The 17,101-nt window shown below is 48.0% G+C and overlaps 1 protein-coding gene across 1 annotated transcript in view; it reads right to left on the reverse strand.

Annotated features, from left to right (window-relative positions):
- Positions 1 to 17,101, reverse strand: part of PAPPA (pappalysin 1) — a 178,809-nt gene that overhangs the window by 16,141 nt on the left and 145,567 nt on the right. Inside the window, exons 16-20 of the mRNA XM_030961226.1 lie at positions 16,722 to 16,932; positions 15,955 to 16,126; positions 12,429 to 12,576; positions 9,758 to 9,867; positions 3,104 to 3,175 (exon numbers count right to left, since the gene is read on the reverse strand). Of these exons, the coding sequence (XP_030817086.1) occupies positions 3,104 to 3,175; positions 9,758 to 9,867; positions 12,429 to 12,576; positions 15,955 to 16,126; positions 16,722 to 16,932 (713 nt within the window). The remainder of the gene's footprint in view (positions 1 to 3,103; positions 3,176 to 9,757; positions 9,868 to 12,428; positions 12,577 to 15,954; positions 16,127 to 16,721; positions 16,933 to 17,101) is intronic.

The following is a 17,101-nucleotide window of genomic DNA, read 5'->3' on the forward strand; positions in this document are numbered from 1 at the left end:
CGATTCTGAAGGAAAGGCCTGAATTCTTTCATTGAACATTGGAGCCCTTTTGGTCTGCAAGTACAGAAGTCTTCCTTGGAAGTCTAAGCTGTACCTAACAGTAAAAAAGGTCCATATCACATGTGAGAATCCCAGGCAGCAATGAAAGCTCAGAAAAATGGATGATCAGCAGAGAGCAGAGTCATATCTCTGTAACTCTCCACACACAGGCTCATTAGGCCATTCCCATTTTATCTGTTCATTGAAAAATTCACTTATTTTACACTGAAAAAACCACACCAGGGACTCTCCTGCAAGAAGACATCATTGCAGAGCAGGCAGGATGTCTTGGGGAGGTTTCCTGGGAGGATTTTGCATCAGTTGCAGACCCAGAGTGTCCCAGATGATGGATACCTGAAGAAGCAGCCATGAGAGCTCACTGTGCTCTCCCCAGAGCTCACCATGGCCACACTCATCAGAATTGAAATGAACTCAATGGAGCGGGGCAAATGCACACTTTTACTGCTGATGTGCTGCAAATTTAAATATTTCTATCAGGTAGAGGAAACCCAGGCAATGATGGCAATATCAGACCACAGCAGGAGTACCAGGAGGGGACAAACTCATTGAGTGTCACTTGTTTAATTACATGCAGATACTGCAAATGTTGTCAAGGAAATCAGAGTTACAGTGTGAGGCTCCTGTCCCTCTAAACTGTCTTAACTCCACTGATTTCCACAGATATTGATTTATTTATACAGCAAAGGCTTTGACTTGAAAGCCCCCTTCCAATTTAATTAATAATCCAAGAGTTAAAAGGGAATGATTTATAAATACATGAAGAGATATTCTGAGGCCAAGCCGGTCATATTTAAAACTGTGAACTTTGCTCAACCTCACAGGAAATTCTGCAGGCTTCTCCATGTTTCTCTTGTGTTGCCTGGCTGTGCCTGCTTGATGGGAAATCTTGACTTTAAATTTCCATCCCTATGCCTGTACCCTACACCTATGAATGCTGGAAAATCCATAAAGAAACTCGTGGAAGAATTTGCTCTGGCACAAAGCAGACAAGCCAGTCCTTTGGAGGAGGAGAAGAATGGGACAAAAAGCATCTCTTCTGATTTGGGACCAAAATCCTAAAAGAATCTCTTCTGATTTGGGACCAAAATCCTTGCTTGAGGTGAGGTCTCTGTTGGTCTTCATGCAAGTTGTGGTGCTCTGATATTTTTGGAGGACGATACATGAAGTCCAGAGGGACTCGTTTGCTACCGAAACACCCAAGTTAGGTGCAGACAAGTACGAGGCTGACTCATAAGCCTCTGTTCCTGCCACTAGGGAGCGACAAAAAATCACATTGCTGCAGCTGCAGGGGTTCCTACTGCGATCACCAAGAGCCAAATAATGCCCCGCTTACAGCCTCCTGTTCGGGGAAGCCTTCCTAATGCTAAGGATGCTCATGCATTAGGGGTTGTATCAGCTTAATGGCCCAGCATTATTGGCTTATTAGTCTCTGTTTCCATAGTCATGGGGGGAGAAAAAAAAAAAAAAAGGCTTGGTGAAGATGGAATTTCTTCTGAAATCTTAATGCCAAGCTCTGGCCCATCCGTGGATCCTGCTCTGAAAATGATGCTAGAGGCCATTATCAATTGTCTGGGCAAAGCCTTCCCAGATGATGGATTAGGATGCAGTGACACTGCTGAATGAATGCTGAAAAGAAGAAAGTTCCTGTTGATGCAGAGGGCTCTGGCAATTAGCAGTGATGGAAAGGAAGAAAATGCTGAGAAGAAGCATGTCAGTAATAATGGCTTCTGGTAAATTATTACATCATTGCAAAGTTTGTCTCAGTAACAACTATCCTTAAACAGCAGGAGGATGGATACCCAGTGGTGCATCAGCACCTGAATGGCATTTTTTAATGGTGGCTGGATGTTATTTCAGCTCTCTTTGGAGAATGGGGGCACCCAGCCAGCCTGCATGAATGCGATGCGTGAGACGGCTTATGACATTCAGAGCACTGACAGCAGAATGCTTTTCTGCTTTAGGGAACAGCTAGACAGAAACTATTACATTGTTGGAGAGTTATTACCCTCTTGGGCCCAACATTTGTATGCGAAGGAAACCTGTCTTTCACTTCAAGACAAATCACATCCCACAGCAGTGTGGTCTGGAGCTTTGTGTCATATTCAGGAATTCAGTCCCATGTTCTGACACTTTGGGCAAATAACTTCAGAGTGCTTGGGTTACTAAGGTGCTGAGAGCCTGGTCAGTGTGGCAGAAAGTCAGGACACGTGGAGGGAAGACACAGCTCTGCCTCTGTCCATGAGCTAGCTCATTTCCAAAATGGGCATGGAGCTTCCCAACCATCCAGAGGTGCCACAAGGATTGACTTCTAACTGTGGATGAGATACTCAGGGCTGGCATGATGGAAACCACATGAGTGCCATGTCACAGACTGAGGTGCTCCAGTCCTGTTTAACCACCAGAAGCATCTTCAGTCTTCTCAGACATTTCAAAAATTGCTGCTGGCAGAAACAACATCCTTCAAAATAATTACTTTTTTCTCAAGTAACTTGCAAGACTCTAAAATTCTATCACAGCTGAATTGCAACTGCATGTTTCTGATTATTTCTTTTCTGGTTTAGACAGAGGTGGCCAGTGGAGGGAGGTGTGATTTGCTCCATGTCCAGCTGTGCTGTCCACCCAGTGGTATCATCTCTGGCTTTCCTAAATTTTCTCTGCCCACACCAATGCCCAAAGCTTAGCTGGCCTTGGAAAGAATTGTCCCTCAAATAAGTCAAGATCAAGGGAAAACAAGAGAAGGCTTTTGCAACTTCCCAGAAACTCCCAGATTCTGGGAAATTCTTTTGGTCAACCAATGTTTTCGAGCTGTTTGATCATTTAACTCCTGTGAGAGTCACCAACCATCATCTCTGGGAAAGCCACCAATTTCCCTACTGAGTGTCAGAACCAATGCAGGCAATCAGTCTGTGTGATAGGGTGGTCAGGGCAAAATCCTGCTAGCCCCACTTGAAAACCAGAATTTACAGCCCATGTGCCTGCAATGATTGTTTCTGTAAGTTTTAGGAGAGTCACCATAGAACACCTGAGCTAAAGCAAAACTCACCTCACAGCCTTTAACACAATGAATCAGGGAAGGGTGAGGGTACCACTTGAGTCCTGCTGTGCAGACAACACTCTGGAGGGAAGAAATAAAAAAAAAGCAACAGGTTAAGACAAAGAAATCAGTGTAGAGAAAGTCAGTGTGCTGGCTCCTATGGCTCTCCAGTACTTAACCAATGAAGTTCAGTTCCTAACACCTCTTGTGTTCTCAGGACCTGGCTGTCCTCCAGGTATTTACAAGAAGTGTTGGACTTGACACTTGCAATAACAGAGCAATTGAGATTAAAATAATATTTGAGGTTCTCCTAAAATGTCATGCCCAATATTTCACTCATGGTGGGGGAACGTGGCAGGGAAAGGCAAAGGCACAGGTCCACTTTTGCTCTTGGGTAGGGGGGAGGCATTCTAGGAATTAATTTAGGGATTTCTTTGGTGCTGCCAAGAATTGCTTTCTTTCATTGCCCATCATACCTTTGATTCGTGAAGATGGAAGCAGCTCAAGGTGGATTTTCAGACACATTTTAGCACCATCTTAAATAAAAGCACCTCCCACCACACGCCTTCAGAATAACCCCCAGACAGGACAGCATCCTTGGCTACATATCTGTATAATAATTTCTCTTCCAACTTTGTCTATAGAAAAAAAGTTGCACACTCAGTTTTGGGCAAAAATTATGACCATCCTCCTAGATAATGACACAGAGTGGGACATCTAGATTTAAAGAGTGAATGAAAACTTTGGTTGGTCAGTGGAGGTGGTGGTTCCACACCATGGGCATGCTGGAGATAGGGCTCTCAGCAGGAATCCATCCAGCAGGACATCAGGCACAATGTTCTTTGGGGTTGCTGCCCATGGATGAAGCCCTACAGTGTCCAGTTGAGCAAGGTGAACACACAGGGCCTCACCTAAAGCGTGGGGTTGGGGTTGGATGGAGGCCTGGGGAAGGAAGGGATTAACATTTGGGAAGACCCAAAATGCACAAGCCATCCCTTCCCCTGCTCATCTGAGGGCTAATTTATTCCATCTGCAGGGGGAACCTCAGCTTGTTTTTACAGTTTCTGTCATTGGAGGCTTACATGGCGTGCGCTAGAAAAAAGGACTTTTATACTATCTGACTCGGGCTGTTTATCTTTCCGATGCTCTTGGATTTTCCACTATTAGTCAAGCCCAGCTTGCCCCACCTGCCTCTCAACAGGGCCTGTCTGTGTGAGCAGAGAAGTGGCAGGGGAGGGGAGGATGTTGTTTATCCCCTGGGAAGGAGGGAAGGAGGGAGGCTGCAAGGTGCGGGGGCCCTGCGGTGTCACACATTCCCCCGGCACTCTCGTGACAGACAGCTGGAGATTTCCAGGCTGCTGCCTGCCACAAATGGTGAGGGCTTTTCTCTCCCCTCCACCCCCTTCTGTTTGTTGCACTTCAGAGGGGAAAGAAAGGAAACTTTTCTAGGTTTGAAAATAAACAAGGCCAGTCAACAGAGAGGGAGCAGGGAGAGCAAAGGAAGCAGTTCAAGAGCATTTGAACCCAAGAATTAAAACAAAGTGGAAAAAATTCAGGGGTCTGTCTCCTGTATCCAAGGCCAGCAGACAATAAGTGGAAGAAGTGCACTTCCAAAGAGCACCTCACATTCCCCTGGTAAGAAGCATCAATATTTACAAAACCTCACACTCTGTGAGTGTGTGAGCATGCAGAGTGAACAAAAGAAACCAAATAGCCCTGAACCAGGCTCTTCAGAGAGGAGCTTTCCACATGAGAGTGATCCCTCACAGAGGATGCACTGACTGTTTTCCTGACCCCTCAAGTATTAAAACACCAGCACCTCCCTTGAAGGAATGGATGGGAGGTGAAGTTTCTGAGACAGTTCTCTCTGAGTGCTCACTCAAGGTCATCTTCAATCCCAAACACAGCCTTGGGCTGAGCATCCTCAGGGAACGGGAATGAGCCCCATGCTCTCCACAGCACAGGAAAGCCAGGAGCCAGGTGAATCACTGGGTCAGTTGGACATTCCCATTCCTCTGGAGTGGCACCTGCCAACACCTTCATACCAGTTACTTTGTCCTCTCCTTGGATCATCCCTTGCTAGCAGAGACAACTAGAGCTGAATGCAATCCTGCTAACATTCCTGGAGCTGGAAGCAGAAGGAAGGACCCCAGGCCATAGTCCTGACTCCTTTTTCTCATTTTCCAAGTCCTCAGTTCCTACCACCCGGCCTGTCTGTAGCCTCAGGCTGCTGCTGTGTTGTGCGCCGTGCACTGGGAGAGAGGATGTCAGTAGAGAGAGAGACTGGGTTAGAAAACCAAGAAATTGGGAATTATTTGGATTGCTGGGCATTGTTTCTGCCTCCTGCAATTCAAACAGGCATACAGGTGCCACAGGGTGCTGCATGGGGCACCTGAAATGAGCAAATGTATAGAAAGCATAGAAAGCAAGCAAGGATGGGTGAAGGTGGTACATGAGGACGATCTGATGGAGTTAGTGTGCACAGACAGGTAGACTCAGAATGCCAACAAAGGATGGCATGGTGCATGGAAGCACCACATCCACCACATGCCAGGTGGTGTCTGGAGAATAAAACCCATCTGGCCACTGCCCCTGGGAGCCCTGTCCCTTCCTCGTGCTGCCCTGTGCTCCAGGCCCCCATGGTGACATCTGCTGCCCCCCGGGTGACATTGGCTCCCCTCGTGCTCCAGCTCCTGCAGCACAGCTGTGCAGCCAGGTGGGGTGACTGGGGTCCTGTCCCCAGCCCAGGAACATCACCCCGCCACATCTCCAGTGAGTGCCTGGGACTCCATCTGCTGTGGAGGGAGAGGGAGCCGGGCTGTGCTCCCACAGTAGGTGACAAAGAGCCAAGGGAGCAAATCAAGCTGTCATTTTCTCCTTGTGAAGGAAGACCCAGTGCCTCCGGTGCCGGCTTCCCTCCCTTGGTGGCACTAACACAATGATGTCAACCCTTTGTGGGCTGCAAGGGGATCAGGTTTCCCCTAGAGAGGCTGGTGGAGAGCTTTCCTCCACCTCAGATGGGTCAAGTGTCCCCCCAGGCTGGAGCCCAGGGACTGGCATCCCCTGCTCTCAGCTAACTCGCTCCTCAGGCGCTAAAGGAACAGGACAATTAACTGTGGGCTTTATGAGTGAGGGGATCAGCCACTGCTGCCAGGAAAGGGGACTCTCCTCCTATAGCTACAGATGGAATGGGATCTCCTGCCTTCCCAGGAGTGGAGCTGTGCACCACAGTAGGTCACGTCACTATTCCGTGACTCAGTTTCCCTTGCCACGAAATGAGCCTGAAACTCTCCAAAACAACAACAACAACAACAACAACAACAACAACAACAACAAAACCCAACAAACAAACAAACAAAAAGCTACCAACCAACCAACCAAAAACCCCAAAAAACCCAAACCCAAAAAGCCCCCACTCACAAACAAACAAACAAAACCAAACAAAAAAACACTGAGAGGGGAAGGAAGGAAGAAAAGTGCAAAGCTTTCGTGATTATGGGAGTATTTAAGGAGCATTCCCACTAACGAGTTCTGGACATTTTTAATCCCAGGGCTTGCAGTCTGCATGGGAAGAGGGGCCATGGCCACGCTCAGCCCAGCGGAGCTGGGACATGCAGACCCTTTGAAGGCTCTCCCAGGCATGCACATGCCTGCACACTATTTAGCCTGTCCCTACTCAGCACTAAGGCAAGAACCCAAGTTCAGACAACCTAAGAAATGAGGTGTCTGCTCTCTTTCTCTGCAGTCAATGGGAAAGAGCTGTCAAGCTGTCTTTTGGAGATATTTCCCTTTTTTTCTCCCCACTGCCTGCACACTCAGTCTTGGCAGCTCTATCCATCGGTGTCTTCAGCAGCTCCATGTACCACATGCAGTGAAGGGAAAATTGTGGGGACAGCACTGGCTGCTCTGAACACATCCCACAGCAGAACAGAGGCACAGAACATTTCAGGTGATTTTTTTTTTGGTTTTTTTTCCTTGCTGAAAATACTGATTTGGAAGACACTGCCAGCTTATACTGATTTCAGCAAACTGTTTCAGACCCAATAAAGCAACTCAACCCAAATGAATTCTGAAAAATACAACAATATTTAGACATTTTGTGAAATTAAATATCTGTTGTTGTTTATTGTTTGAGAGGACATTTAATTTCTAAGTCTTTGCTGTGTTTTTGGTTTTTTTTCTTTCGTTTTCACTAAACAAAAAGTTTACAAAATCTTCTTGGAAATTAAATGCTACATTATGTTCAAACCAACATGTTTTTTCTTCCAATTTTTTGGTTCACCAAAAATCACAATAACAAAAGGGTCCCTTTGATTAGGGATTTTTTTTTTTTCAATTCAGGAGAACTTTGAGTGAACCGAAAAATCAAGTGATTTCCACAGCTCTGCTCTAAACAACCCTCAGAGAAGGGATAGTTCCTTCTTTCCATTTTGCTTCCATAACAGATGTTGCTTGAGCTGCTGCAGACAAATTATTTATTTTTCCTTGTCAGCTCTCCCTGTGTTTTCTCTGTCCCCATCCCCTCAAAGGTAAGCACCACAGATCAGTCCTGCCTTTATCTTCTTCCCATCCTGCCCTCATTTGTACTTTACTTGTGCCTGAAATTAAAGCAACAAAAAGTGTTTCCTTTGCGTCATTCAAGTTCTCTGAGGTGCACAAAGACTCGCCGTGTAAATGCAACCAGCTGCTCCCTGTGCTCATATGGCACAACAGCAGAGCTGTCACTGGCCATAAACAGAGACACGGCTTATTAATGATATATAACACATTGCCATGGGGACCTTCCCCCAAGGCATGCCAGCCCCATCTCTCCAGGATGTCCCCACTCCCACCAGAGGCAGCATTTCTCCTGGAGGTGCCCCAAGAGGTGTCACTCCCTGTGGGTGACATCCCATTATCTGCAGAGTTGGATAAAATGGATGTTTTACAGCTACCAATTTTTTAATTAAGGATTTTTTAAATCCCTTCCAGCATGTCTTCCCTCCTAACATGAGTTCTCCATCCCAAATCTCACTCTCTGGTCACAAAGCATTTGTGGAACTAGTATCTGCTCAGGACCTAAAGCTCTTGCAAGATCTTCACCATCAGGGGGGAAAAAAAGGGCTTATTTACTGCTGTGCTCTTGGAAACCATGATTTCTCCTCCATCCCTCACTCCCCTTGTCTCCCCCTTTACTACTCTATGTTTTCCCTGCTGCCTAATGAGCCCTCCAGAGACCTGCAGGTATAAAACTCGTTACAGCTCCCTCCACGTACCCGCATCAATAAGTGAAGGAGTGCAGAGAGAACAGGAGGGAAGCTGTCACTTTATTTCCCCATGAATTACAAACCACTTTAAAGTCTGGCACTCAGGAAAGGGCCAGTGAGAAATTGCCCCTCATACAGAGATAGGGGTTTTCTTTATGTTTCATGCCAGAAATCTGGCAAAGCCTTGGCTTAAGGCAGTCACAGAACATCAGCATCTGGAGCGAATGGGAAGGTGGGAAGGACATTATGAGCTTGTCATATTCTCTGGACTTAGGTTTCCCACTCCTTTCCCAGATTTATTCTCTTCCTCTGCATGAAACAGTGAAGTTCAAAGTGGTGGAGAGTTCTGGAGCCACTTGCTACCCACAGCCAAGGCCAGATTTCAAAAATCCCAAACCCTAGGCGTACATTTAGGCATGTAGAGAAGCAAATAGACTGTCAAAGCTGCTCAAGACATGCTGGGGCTGTGTTGGCTGCTTGTTCTCCTTCTTAATGGAGTTCAGGTGTGTGAAACAGACTCCTGCAAAGCTAGGATCAAGTATGTAAAAGCCAGAGGTGCTTGCTCAAGCACCATCAGTAACTTGCACCCTAGTATCACCTGATGTGCCACCGTCTTCCACCACATGCTCAAGCATGTCCAGTTAGACTTCCACACCTGCAGAAATGCCATAAAGCCACAAACACCTGGTTTGTTTGCAGGAACTTGAGGGTTTCCAGGAAGAGCTAGGTGAGTGTGCCTCCCACTGACACCCAAGTGTGGGCATGACACCCAGCAGCTGTTTGTGTGTGTGTGTGTGCATGTGGTGTGCACGTCCCCATCAGGGCATGCTGCCACTGCTGTGTGCTGGAGGACACTCAGGACTGTGAGCAGCTAATGCTGGCTCTGCGTTTGCAGCAGGCAGGAGGGAGAAGTGGTGACCTCTGGAAGGGGCTGTGCTGAGCAGGCAGCTCTCGCATGCGGGTGGAGGGGCGGGGGGAGCACTCAGCCAGCTCCGCGGGGTCGGGAAATGAAAAACCCTCTGTATCAGCTGCTTTTGTCATCCAGAAGCGGCACAGAAAAATCCAGCCCGGCCACCCAAAGAATGCAAAATATGGAACAGGAGGAAGAAAATAAAGCCTGGCCAGTGCCCTTTCTCTGGCTGTCCATCACATCTTCCTGTTGGATTTCCAGATCCAACCCCACTGATGTAAGGCCTCTACCTTGAACTGACTTTCACTTGGTAAACACAGAGAGAAAGCAACTTGGAGAGAAAGCCACTTGCAGAGAAAGCCACTATGTTACAGGAACAGACACAAGAAAAGTCAGTAATTCTTTCCTAAAGGTCCAAATTCCCCATTTTCCACAGGTAACACTGATCACTCACTGCTCACAAACATGCAACAAAGGATGTGGTTCGTGCAGTCGCCAGGCACTGACCTTCACTCTCTGAGGGTTCATCCAGTGCTGGATGTCTTGCACGGTCTCGTTCACGCGCAGGAGGATGGGCTCGTGACTGTGATCCAGACAGGAGGTGGTACACTCCGTGCCTGCTCAAAACACAAAGGGGATACAGCTAAAGGATAAAGCAGGCAGCTTCTGACCCTTCCAGCATCCTTCCAGCTGAAGGACAGGATTACGGCTCGTTTTTCCTAAATTGCAATTAGCAGTCAACCATAACTATCACATATCTCCCAGCCACACGTGAAGTGCTGAGTACAACTCTGTACTGAGCAGGAGAGCGTGGGGGTGGCAGGTTTTCCAGGGCCCTTTTGAACAGGCTGCAAATCTAAGTGTTTCTCTGGCTATTAACTCCAAGAAGGGGGTCAGGTTTTGCGCTTTCAGATCATCAAGACAATGTGAAGGTTTTTCCATTTCAACTGCTCTTTCAAGCAGTGGGGCTGATTAGGGAGAGGCTATTGAACTCATCTCACCTGTGACATGGCAGAAACCTATTGTTTGATGGATCAGATTTACAAACATCCAATAATAATCTTCCAAAGGCTGACCAAACCTAATGATATTGGAGACCAGCTATCGCCCAAGTCCCACAGTCAATAAGAAGTACGCAGAAAGGTAATGATGGCTTTGTTCACACATAAACCCGCTTTTTCTCTGATTAACTGTCATGCCCAGTGGGAATCCTGTCCTTTCTTTATTAAAACATGCTGTGATACTCTGCAGCAATATCCCAGAGCCCTGTGGTGACACAACCATAAGCCCTTGTGTGTTGGACCATTACCATTTCCCCCCTGGAAAATCACTCTTGAATGGCACAGCTGCTGCAAACATGTCATTAGGATTTCTGCACTCCAATCAGTGCTGGGGGAGGAATTAATCTCTGCACTGGTTTGGAGAGCTGAACCTTTGGCTCAACACACGCCTCAGCCTGGAAGGGCAGATTAGGTGTCTGAGGAATTACTGAAGGTGTGTGGGATTCATAGTGACCATGACTGGTTGCTATTATTTTTCCCACCTGCTTCTGCCTTCTCACATTCTCCACTTGGAGGAGTTAGTGGGAGCAGCCAGACCTAGGCTGGAAAGATGGGGAGTGCTTGAGGTTTGTTTTGCCTTCCCAGGACACCTGGAAGTGTCTCCAAGGACCTACTGGATGAGGCGTATTGACACCACCCCCCGAGTGAATGACTGGCTCCTCTCCATGAGCGAGGTGGATGCTTTTTCAAAAGGACATTGATCAGGCTTTCAAAAATGCAAAGAAGAGAGGAAAACCCCAACATCTGATCCCAAAAGTTGGTGCTGGGTGAGCCTACAAAGTGTGTGGTATGTCTCCATCTGCTGAGAATGAGAGCCAGTGGCCACTGTGCCCTCTCTGAGCGCCAAATCCCTCTCCAGAGAGAGCCACACTCCTGTGGGGGGTCTGCCCCATGCATCCCTCACCTCCATGATGCTGTGTGGTCCCATCCTGGGGTCAGGCCCACCAGTCCCTGGGATTGGCACCTGCTGACAGTCACTGTGACAGGAGCCAGAGCTGGCAGGCACCCAGCACTGAGATGCTGCCCTCCAAAACCAGGAACTGGGGTTTCTCTCCTTGCAAAAACCCGTCTGGCCCTGAAGGTAACCTCGTCTCAAGGGTAAAACGCCTCTCCACATTAAGAGTCGCCGCAGCCGCTCGCTCTCCTGGGCTCCACCACGCTGGTGGAGAGGAGCGGGTCGGAATTGTTTTGATATATGATCTGTAATTGGCATCATTACAGAGCGGTGATCTCATCTAGGTCGTGTTCTCCTCCCCGGGGAGGGAACACAAGGAGGCTCGTAGTCCTGCGCATGGCTGCGATATAATGAGGGAGCCGCGCAAGGAGGAAATTTCTCCAAGTTCAAAGGGACAGGCGGAGGCAGGAGGGGGATGGCAGGGGCTGGGAGGGGGGCTGCAGGAAGGGGCCTCGCAAACCTGTGTGGGCTGCAGGCAGTGCAGCTCCTGTTGCAGCCCTTACAGCAGGGAGACCCCCAAAATGGGGGCTGAAAGTACAATATAGTGCATACAGCTCAGAGTGTCTGTCCCTCCCTGTGCCTGGGTGACACAAAGCCAAGCTGAGCACAGGGGTCATCACCCCTCACACAGGGAACAGGTACCCCAGAAAGAAGGAGGAAAACAGACCCTTGAAAACAGCTCCTAAACAACTGTCATACCAAAGGGAATGCTAAACTGGTCTCATAATGTTTCTGGGGAGACCTGAATTATCCTAGAGCTGCATTCTTCTGTCAACTCCCTGCCTTTCAGCTTCTGGAGCACAGGTTTGTGCATGTGGCTGGAGGAGTGGGGCATTACAAAGTGTAAGAGCAAAACCAGGAACAATCCCTCTCTGGCACAGTCTGGCATGCTGCTGCCCCTGAAAACCCACTGGCCAAGAAGGCACACCATGAAACTGGAAGGCCTGCAAGGAGCCTGCAGTCAGAGTATGTTACATGATGCCTGGCCTCTCAGAGCTTCATGTTTCCTAAAAGCATTTCCCTGAAAAGCCTCCCGTAGCAGGCTCTCACTCGGACAAACAGGTTACTTGAAGGACTCCTTCCTCCCTCCCTGCCATCCCCATCCTCTCCCTGGTCTCCTGCTGCCTGCTCCCACCTCGGGGCAGGTGTGGGTGTCACCCACCTATGCCGTAGCCGCCGGCGCACTGCAGCTTCAGGTGGCTGTTGAGCTGGGTGGGCAGAGCACACTGTCCCTGCATCTCCCTGCACAGGTGGAAGGACCCGCTCCAGGTGCCATCCTTCCGGCAGTGGATCACGTTGCTCCCACGGCCCTGGGCATGACGGAAGGAGATAATGAGGACTGACACAAAAAAATAGCAAAGGAGAGGCGGAGAGGTGAGGAGTGAGCAGAGCTAAGCTGGGAGAATGGAAATGGAGCTGGAAATGCCCCTGGTTGGGGCTGCCAGACCTAGGAGGGGCAAGAAGGAGTTTTCTTCCAAAAAATAAAGAAAAGGAAACCTACAGTGCTGACACACACACACACACACAGAGAAACACACACATCTCTTCTCTTTTGTGCAATTCAAGGTCTTTACAAACCCCTTGCAAGGTCTGCACCTTAGAACAGCCCCACTCCTGCTGCAATAAAGGAGCCTTCACCCCGTTTGCCTTCCTCCTTGTTACAGAGAGGTTGGTGTCGAATGCAGACAGTCTTTTTCCTCTTTGCATTTTCTAACCAGTTACATCATCTCTGTTGAAAAAGAAAGAATCCCCAATGGCCATCTGAAGGAGGAAGAGAGAGTGGGACATGAGCTTAGCAGGGCAGAACGTGCTCTTTAGAGCTTGGCTGCCTTGAGTGACAGCAGGCGAAGGGGCTGAGACAGACACGCACAGAGGCAGGTGGGAAGGACGAAAAAATCCTCTGGTGAGGGAATGGGCAAGGAATAGAATATGACATTTCTCTTATAGAAGAGATTCTTCGTATGATACTGAAGAATGAATACCAAAGTCCGAGGGGAAATATCATGCCCTTTAAAGAAAACAAAGGAGTGCACAGGCAATCTTTTGTCAGATCTATCCACGCGGCGGTGGGGATTTCTGTGCAAATGAGCTGTTCTGTGGGATCTGCGAGCCCAACTGCCATGGGGCAATGTGGGACATTCAACAGGATGATGTCTGGTGTGGTTGGACTCCAAAACTCCTGTGGGGGCCTTACTGGGTGGGAGAATCACGCAGGATCTCTGCTTCTCCTCACTCAGTTTTTATGCCAGACACATTGACTGCAATCCACCCACCCTGCTCTTGGACACTGTGCTAGATATCTTTGGAGATTCTTTAATGTGCTGTCCATGCTGGGATCCCTGCAGGACTGCTGAACTTTTTGGAGGAGCTCTGCCCCACAACTCACACCCATTGTTGCACAGGGACCTGCACAAGCCCCTGGTATTGGCATGGAAGAAGGCTCAGCCTTCAGTGGTTGTCTTCTCCTCAATATCCTAATGCTTCCCTTTTTTTTGCTTTGTTAATGAACACAGTGTTTAGTGAGATGCAAAGTGGTATTAGCAGCAGACTACGGTGTGGGACCTGCTTCCCCTTCTCTAGACATCTGGCCATTGCCAGAAGTAATAAGGAAATCATATGAAAGGAATAATGGAGCAGATGGACTCAGGGTGAGATCCTGATTGGTGATTCTCACCTAAGGGCCAGTTTGGCAGAGATTGATTAATTTAGATCTGACTGTTGATAAGATTTGTGTACAATATGCAGAAATGGAAGACCCTTGCTCTGGTGCCAGGGGAGGTACCTTCTTAAATGACCATTACATTCCTGGTGATTAAGAGATGCTGTATGCGCAGCCAAGTAATGGTTTTCCAGCATGGTGACAATGTCAGGAATAAATTGCTAAACTATAATTGAGCACAATTTGCTGTTTTAGCAAGTGTGGTGCACTTCCCTTGCAATTTCCATGCCAGGGTTCAAATGTGATTCTCAAAGATGAGCCACGAAACCTGATTTATGTTCCTGGAGCTGGCTGTGCTTGAGGGTACTCTTGTATAGTTTCAGCAACATACTCAGAGATCCCAGGATATCCATTGCTATAGTAACATCCTGTCCATCATTCCCTGACCTGCAAAATCTCTTGTGAAAACCCCTGCTGGGTTTCTTGCTTGGATGCAACGTGTATTATCACCTTATATAGCTGAGAGAGACTTAGTGGGGTTTAATCCTTAAATAATTAACACCTCTCAAGTGGTTCTGGCTTGTGCCAGGAGCTCTTGCTCTTCTTCTGTAGCCTATTTTCTGAGATATCTGAAAATACTTTTCACTGTAAATACCTTTCTCAAGATTTTATCTGCTCCTTTGCCCAAGGTGCTTTCGCAGCTGAGCAGTCACTCCGCTCCCTCCCAGTGAATAGACAGAGTTGTATCTCTCCCTTTCCAGAGCTTACCTCATTACTGCTGTAACCCTGACTCCACTGCTTGCTCCCCTTCATGTTCACCTCGTTTAAAAGCAAACACAAGCCCATTCCACCAGCTGCCATTGCCCTGGATGTCCCAGTTTCCCCACACTGGCAGTGCTGGAGCACAGCACGGGCCATGCTACCCCTCTGAGCAAGTGGTGGATGCACAAAGCCACAGCTGCTGTGTCCCAGAGCTCCCATCCCCTCTGCGCCCATGCCTGCAACTTCTCATTTCACACTGCTCAAAACCTCACTCCAAGTCTTAAACAAGGAAAACTTTCCCAGGTGCCCTGATGTGAAACGCTGGGGCTCTGTCTGCTGCCACCATGTAGAAGGCAGGCCAGAGGACAGGGAACAGGGGCTTCTAACATGTGGAGCAGGTACCAGAGGTATCTTTCACATAGCTGCTCCTAGAGCAGGGTTGGTACCTTTTTAAAGGTTCTCAGGTTCTGATCTGATGATCTGATGATCTGAATTCTGATGATATAAAACAGCCCTTGTCAAAGCACACTCTGCTCCAGGCAGTGCCTGCAGTTGCTGCAGCTTCCACATCCCCACTTTCTTGTCCCAAGCAGAGGGAGCAGCAGCAGCGCTTCTGGGAGAAGTTACTTATCTCACAAACTATAATTACCTCTGGTGAGGAAAACTAGGCATTTCAAATAAGATTGTAGAGGCCAGACCTTCTCATATCAGGGAACACAGCTCCCAGGAAGCCAAAGGCAACATGCTGATTTGTGCCAGATGGGGATCTGACCTCTGATGCCAAATGACACCTTCACAGCCAGAAAAACATGGAAGTTTAGAGAGAATTCACCAGAATAGTTGTAAACCCTATGGTGCTAAATTATCACATGACGCACAGACATAAAATGGTAAGAACTGGAGAGAAAAGCGAGGTAAAACAGAATTAATACATGGGATAAGTGTAGATAACTCACATTCTACTTACTTTGATTTGTTGTTCCTGATTTTCTAGCCAGATAAAGCCACTGTTGCAGATTTTTCTGCCATTTACTGTCTAGAAACAGTAAGTCAGCCACTTCTAATCCTCTACAGGTAATAGTTAATACTGTTACTACTGTCACAAAAATAATATTTTCAGGCTCTCCCTCAACTTTAAATATGATTTTCCCTTCTGCATTTCCCTGGTTTTGGAGGAGCTAAATATCCCTGGGCCTCTCCAAGACAGGGAAGATGTGAAAAAGCCAGACTTGTGTGGGCTGAGGTGGTTTGGGTAAGGCAGACTCACCGACTGGCTGTCATCATCCTCGCACTTGATTCGGCACTCGCTGTTGAACTGGAAGCCGTTGGAGCACTGGTAGAGCCCGTGGAACTTGGAAGGTGGAGGGTCACAGGTGACAGGCACGCAGGCGCCTGGCAGCCACGTGCCATCTTGTGTGCACTGGATCTTAAAGGCTCGCCTTTTTGTGCAGAAAAAAGCAACATTTAGTGAGTGGCTGACTCAGCTGGGAGCCTCTAAAGCCTCCGAGTTCTGCTAGCAGGTTGCAGGAGATGGGTGTGCTCGAGCTTTTAACACTCGGGGAACAAGTTGTGAATCTGCGTCATAAGGTCTCTGAGCAAAAATAACAATTATTTGAAAAACCAACACTGAGCTGCCCAGCCTAAACTCCTCTTTTGGCCTTGGACACATCTCCCAAGAACTCAGCTTCCCAGGCCTGTGGGCTGTGGTTGGTTTGAAGTGGGTTTGTGCAGAGTCAGAAGTATACAACAGCACTAACCCTTTTCTGCAGGGTTTCAAAGGGGACTCCCCAGGCTGCATATCAAAGGGGTATTTCTAAGGTAAAGTCTGTTTTTTGAGCACTGGTCAGGATTTTTAAAGACGCCTAAGTGAGCTGGCTGCCTAAACTGACACTGCACAGCTATCTGCATGAAGGAATTGCTCCATGCTATTCCCTACGGCACACGGAGTCTGCGACAAACAACCCCTTCCCAAAATCATTGTAACTCATGGCTTTCTGAACCAGGCTGATGGCATAGCTTTAGTCTTTCACGTACTTTCTTGATTTTCTGGAGGATCCAGGGACGTGGTAACCTGGTTTGCATTTGTACTTGCAGAACGAGCCCACTTTGTGCTTGTCTTCTCGGCAGCGCGAGGTCTGGAGATCCGCGTTGGGGACGATGGAGGGTGCTCGACACATCAGCTCACACAGGGCCTCAGGAAAGGACCACAGCCCATCCTCCATGCAGGTCAAGTTGCTGTTGTTTCCTGAGAAGAACAGTGAGCAAAGTTAACGACGTTCAGCAGGACTATATTCTTTTGCAATGTTGTTACACCCATAAGATATCAAAAGCCCCCTCAGCCGATTTGACAAATTCAGCTGCACTGAACATTCATATGTCCTGTGTGTTCTCTCGCTCTAGATGATGTCATTAAA

This window comes from Camarhynchus parvulus, chromosome 17 (genome assembly GCF_901933205.1).
Source record: "Camarhynchus parvulus chromosome 17, STF_HiC, whole genome shotgun sequence".
In the NCBI taxonomy this organism is placed as follows: Eukaryota; Metazoa; Chordata; class Aves; order Passeriformes; family Thraupidae; genus Camarhynchus; species Camarhynchus parvulus.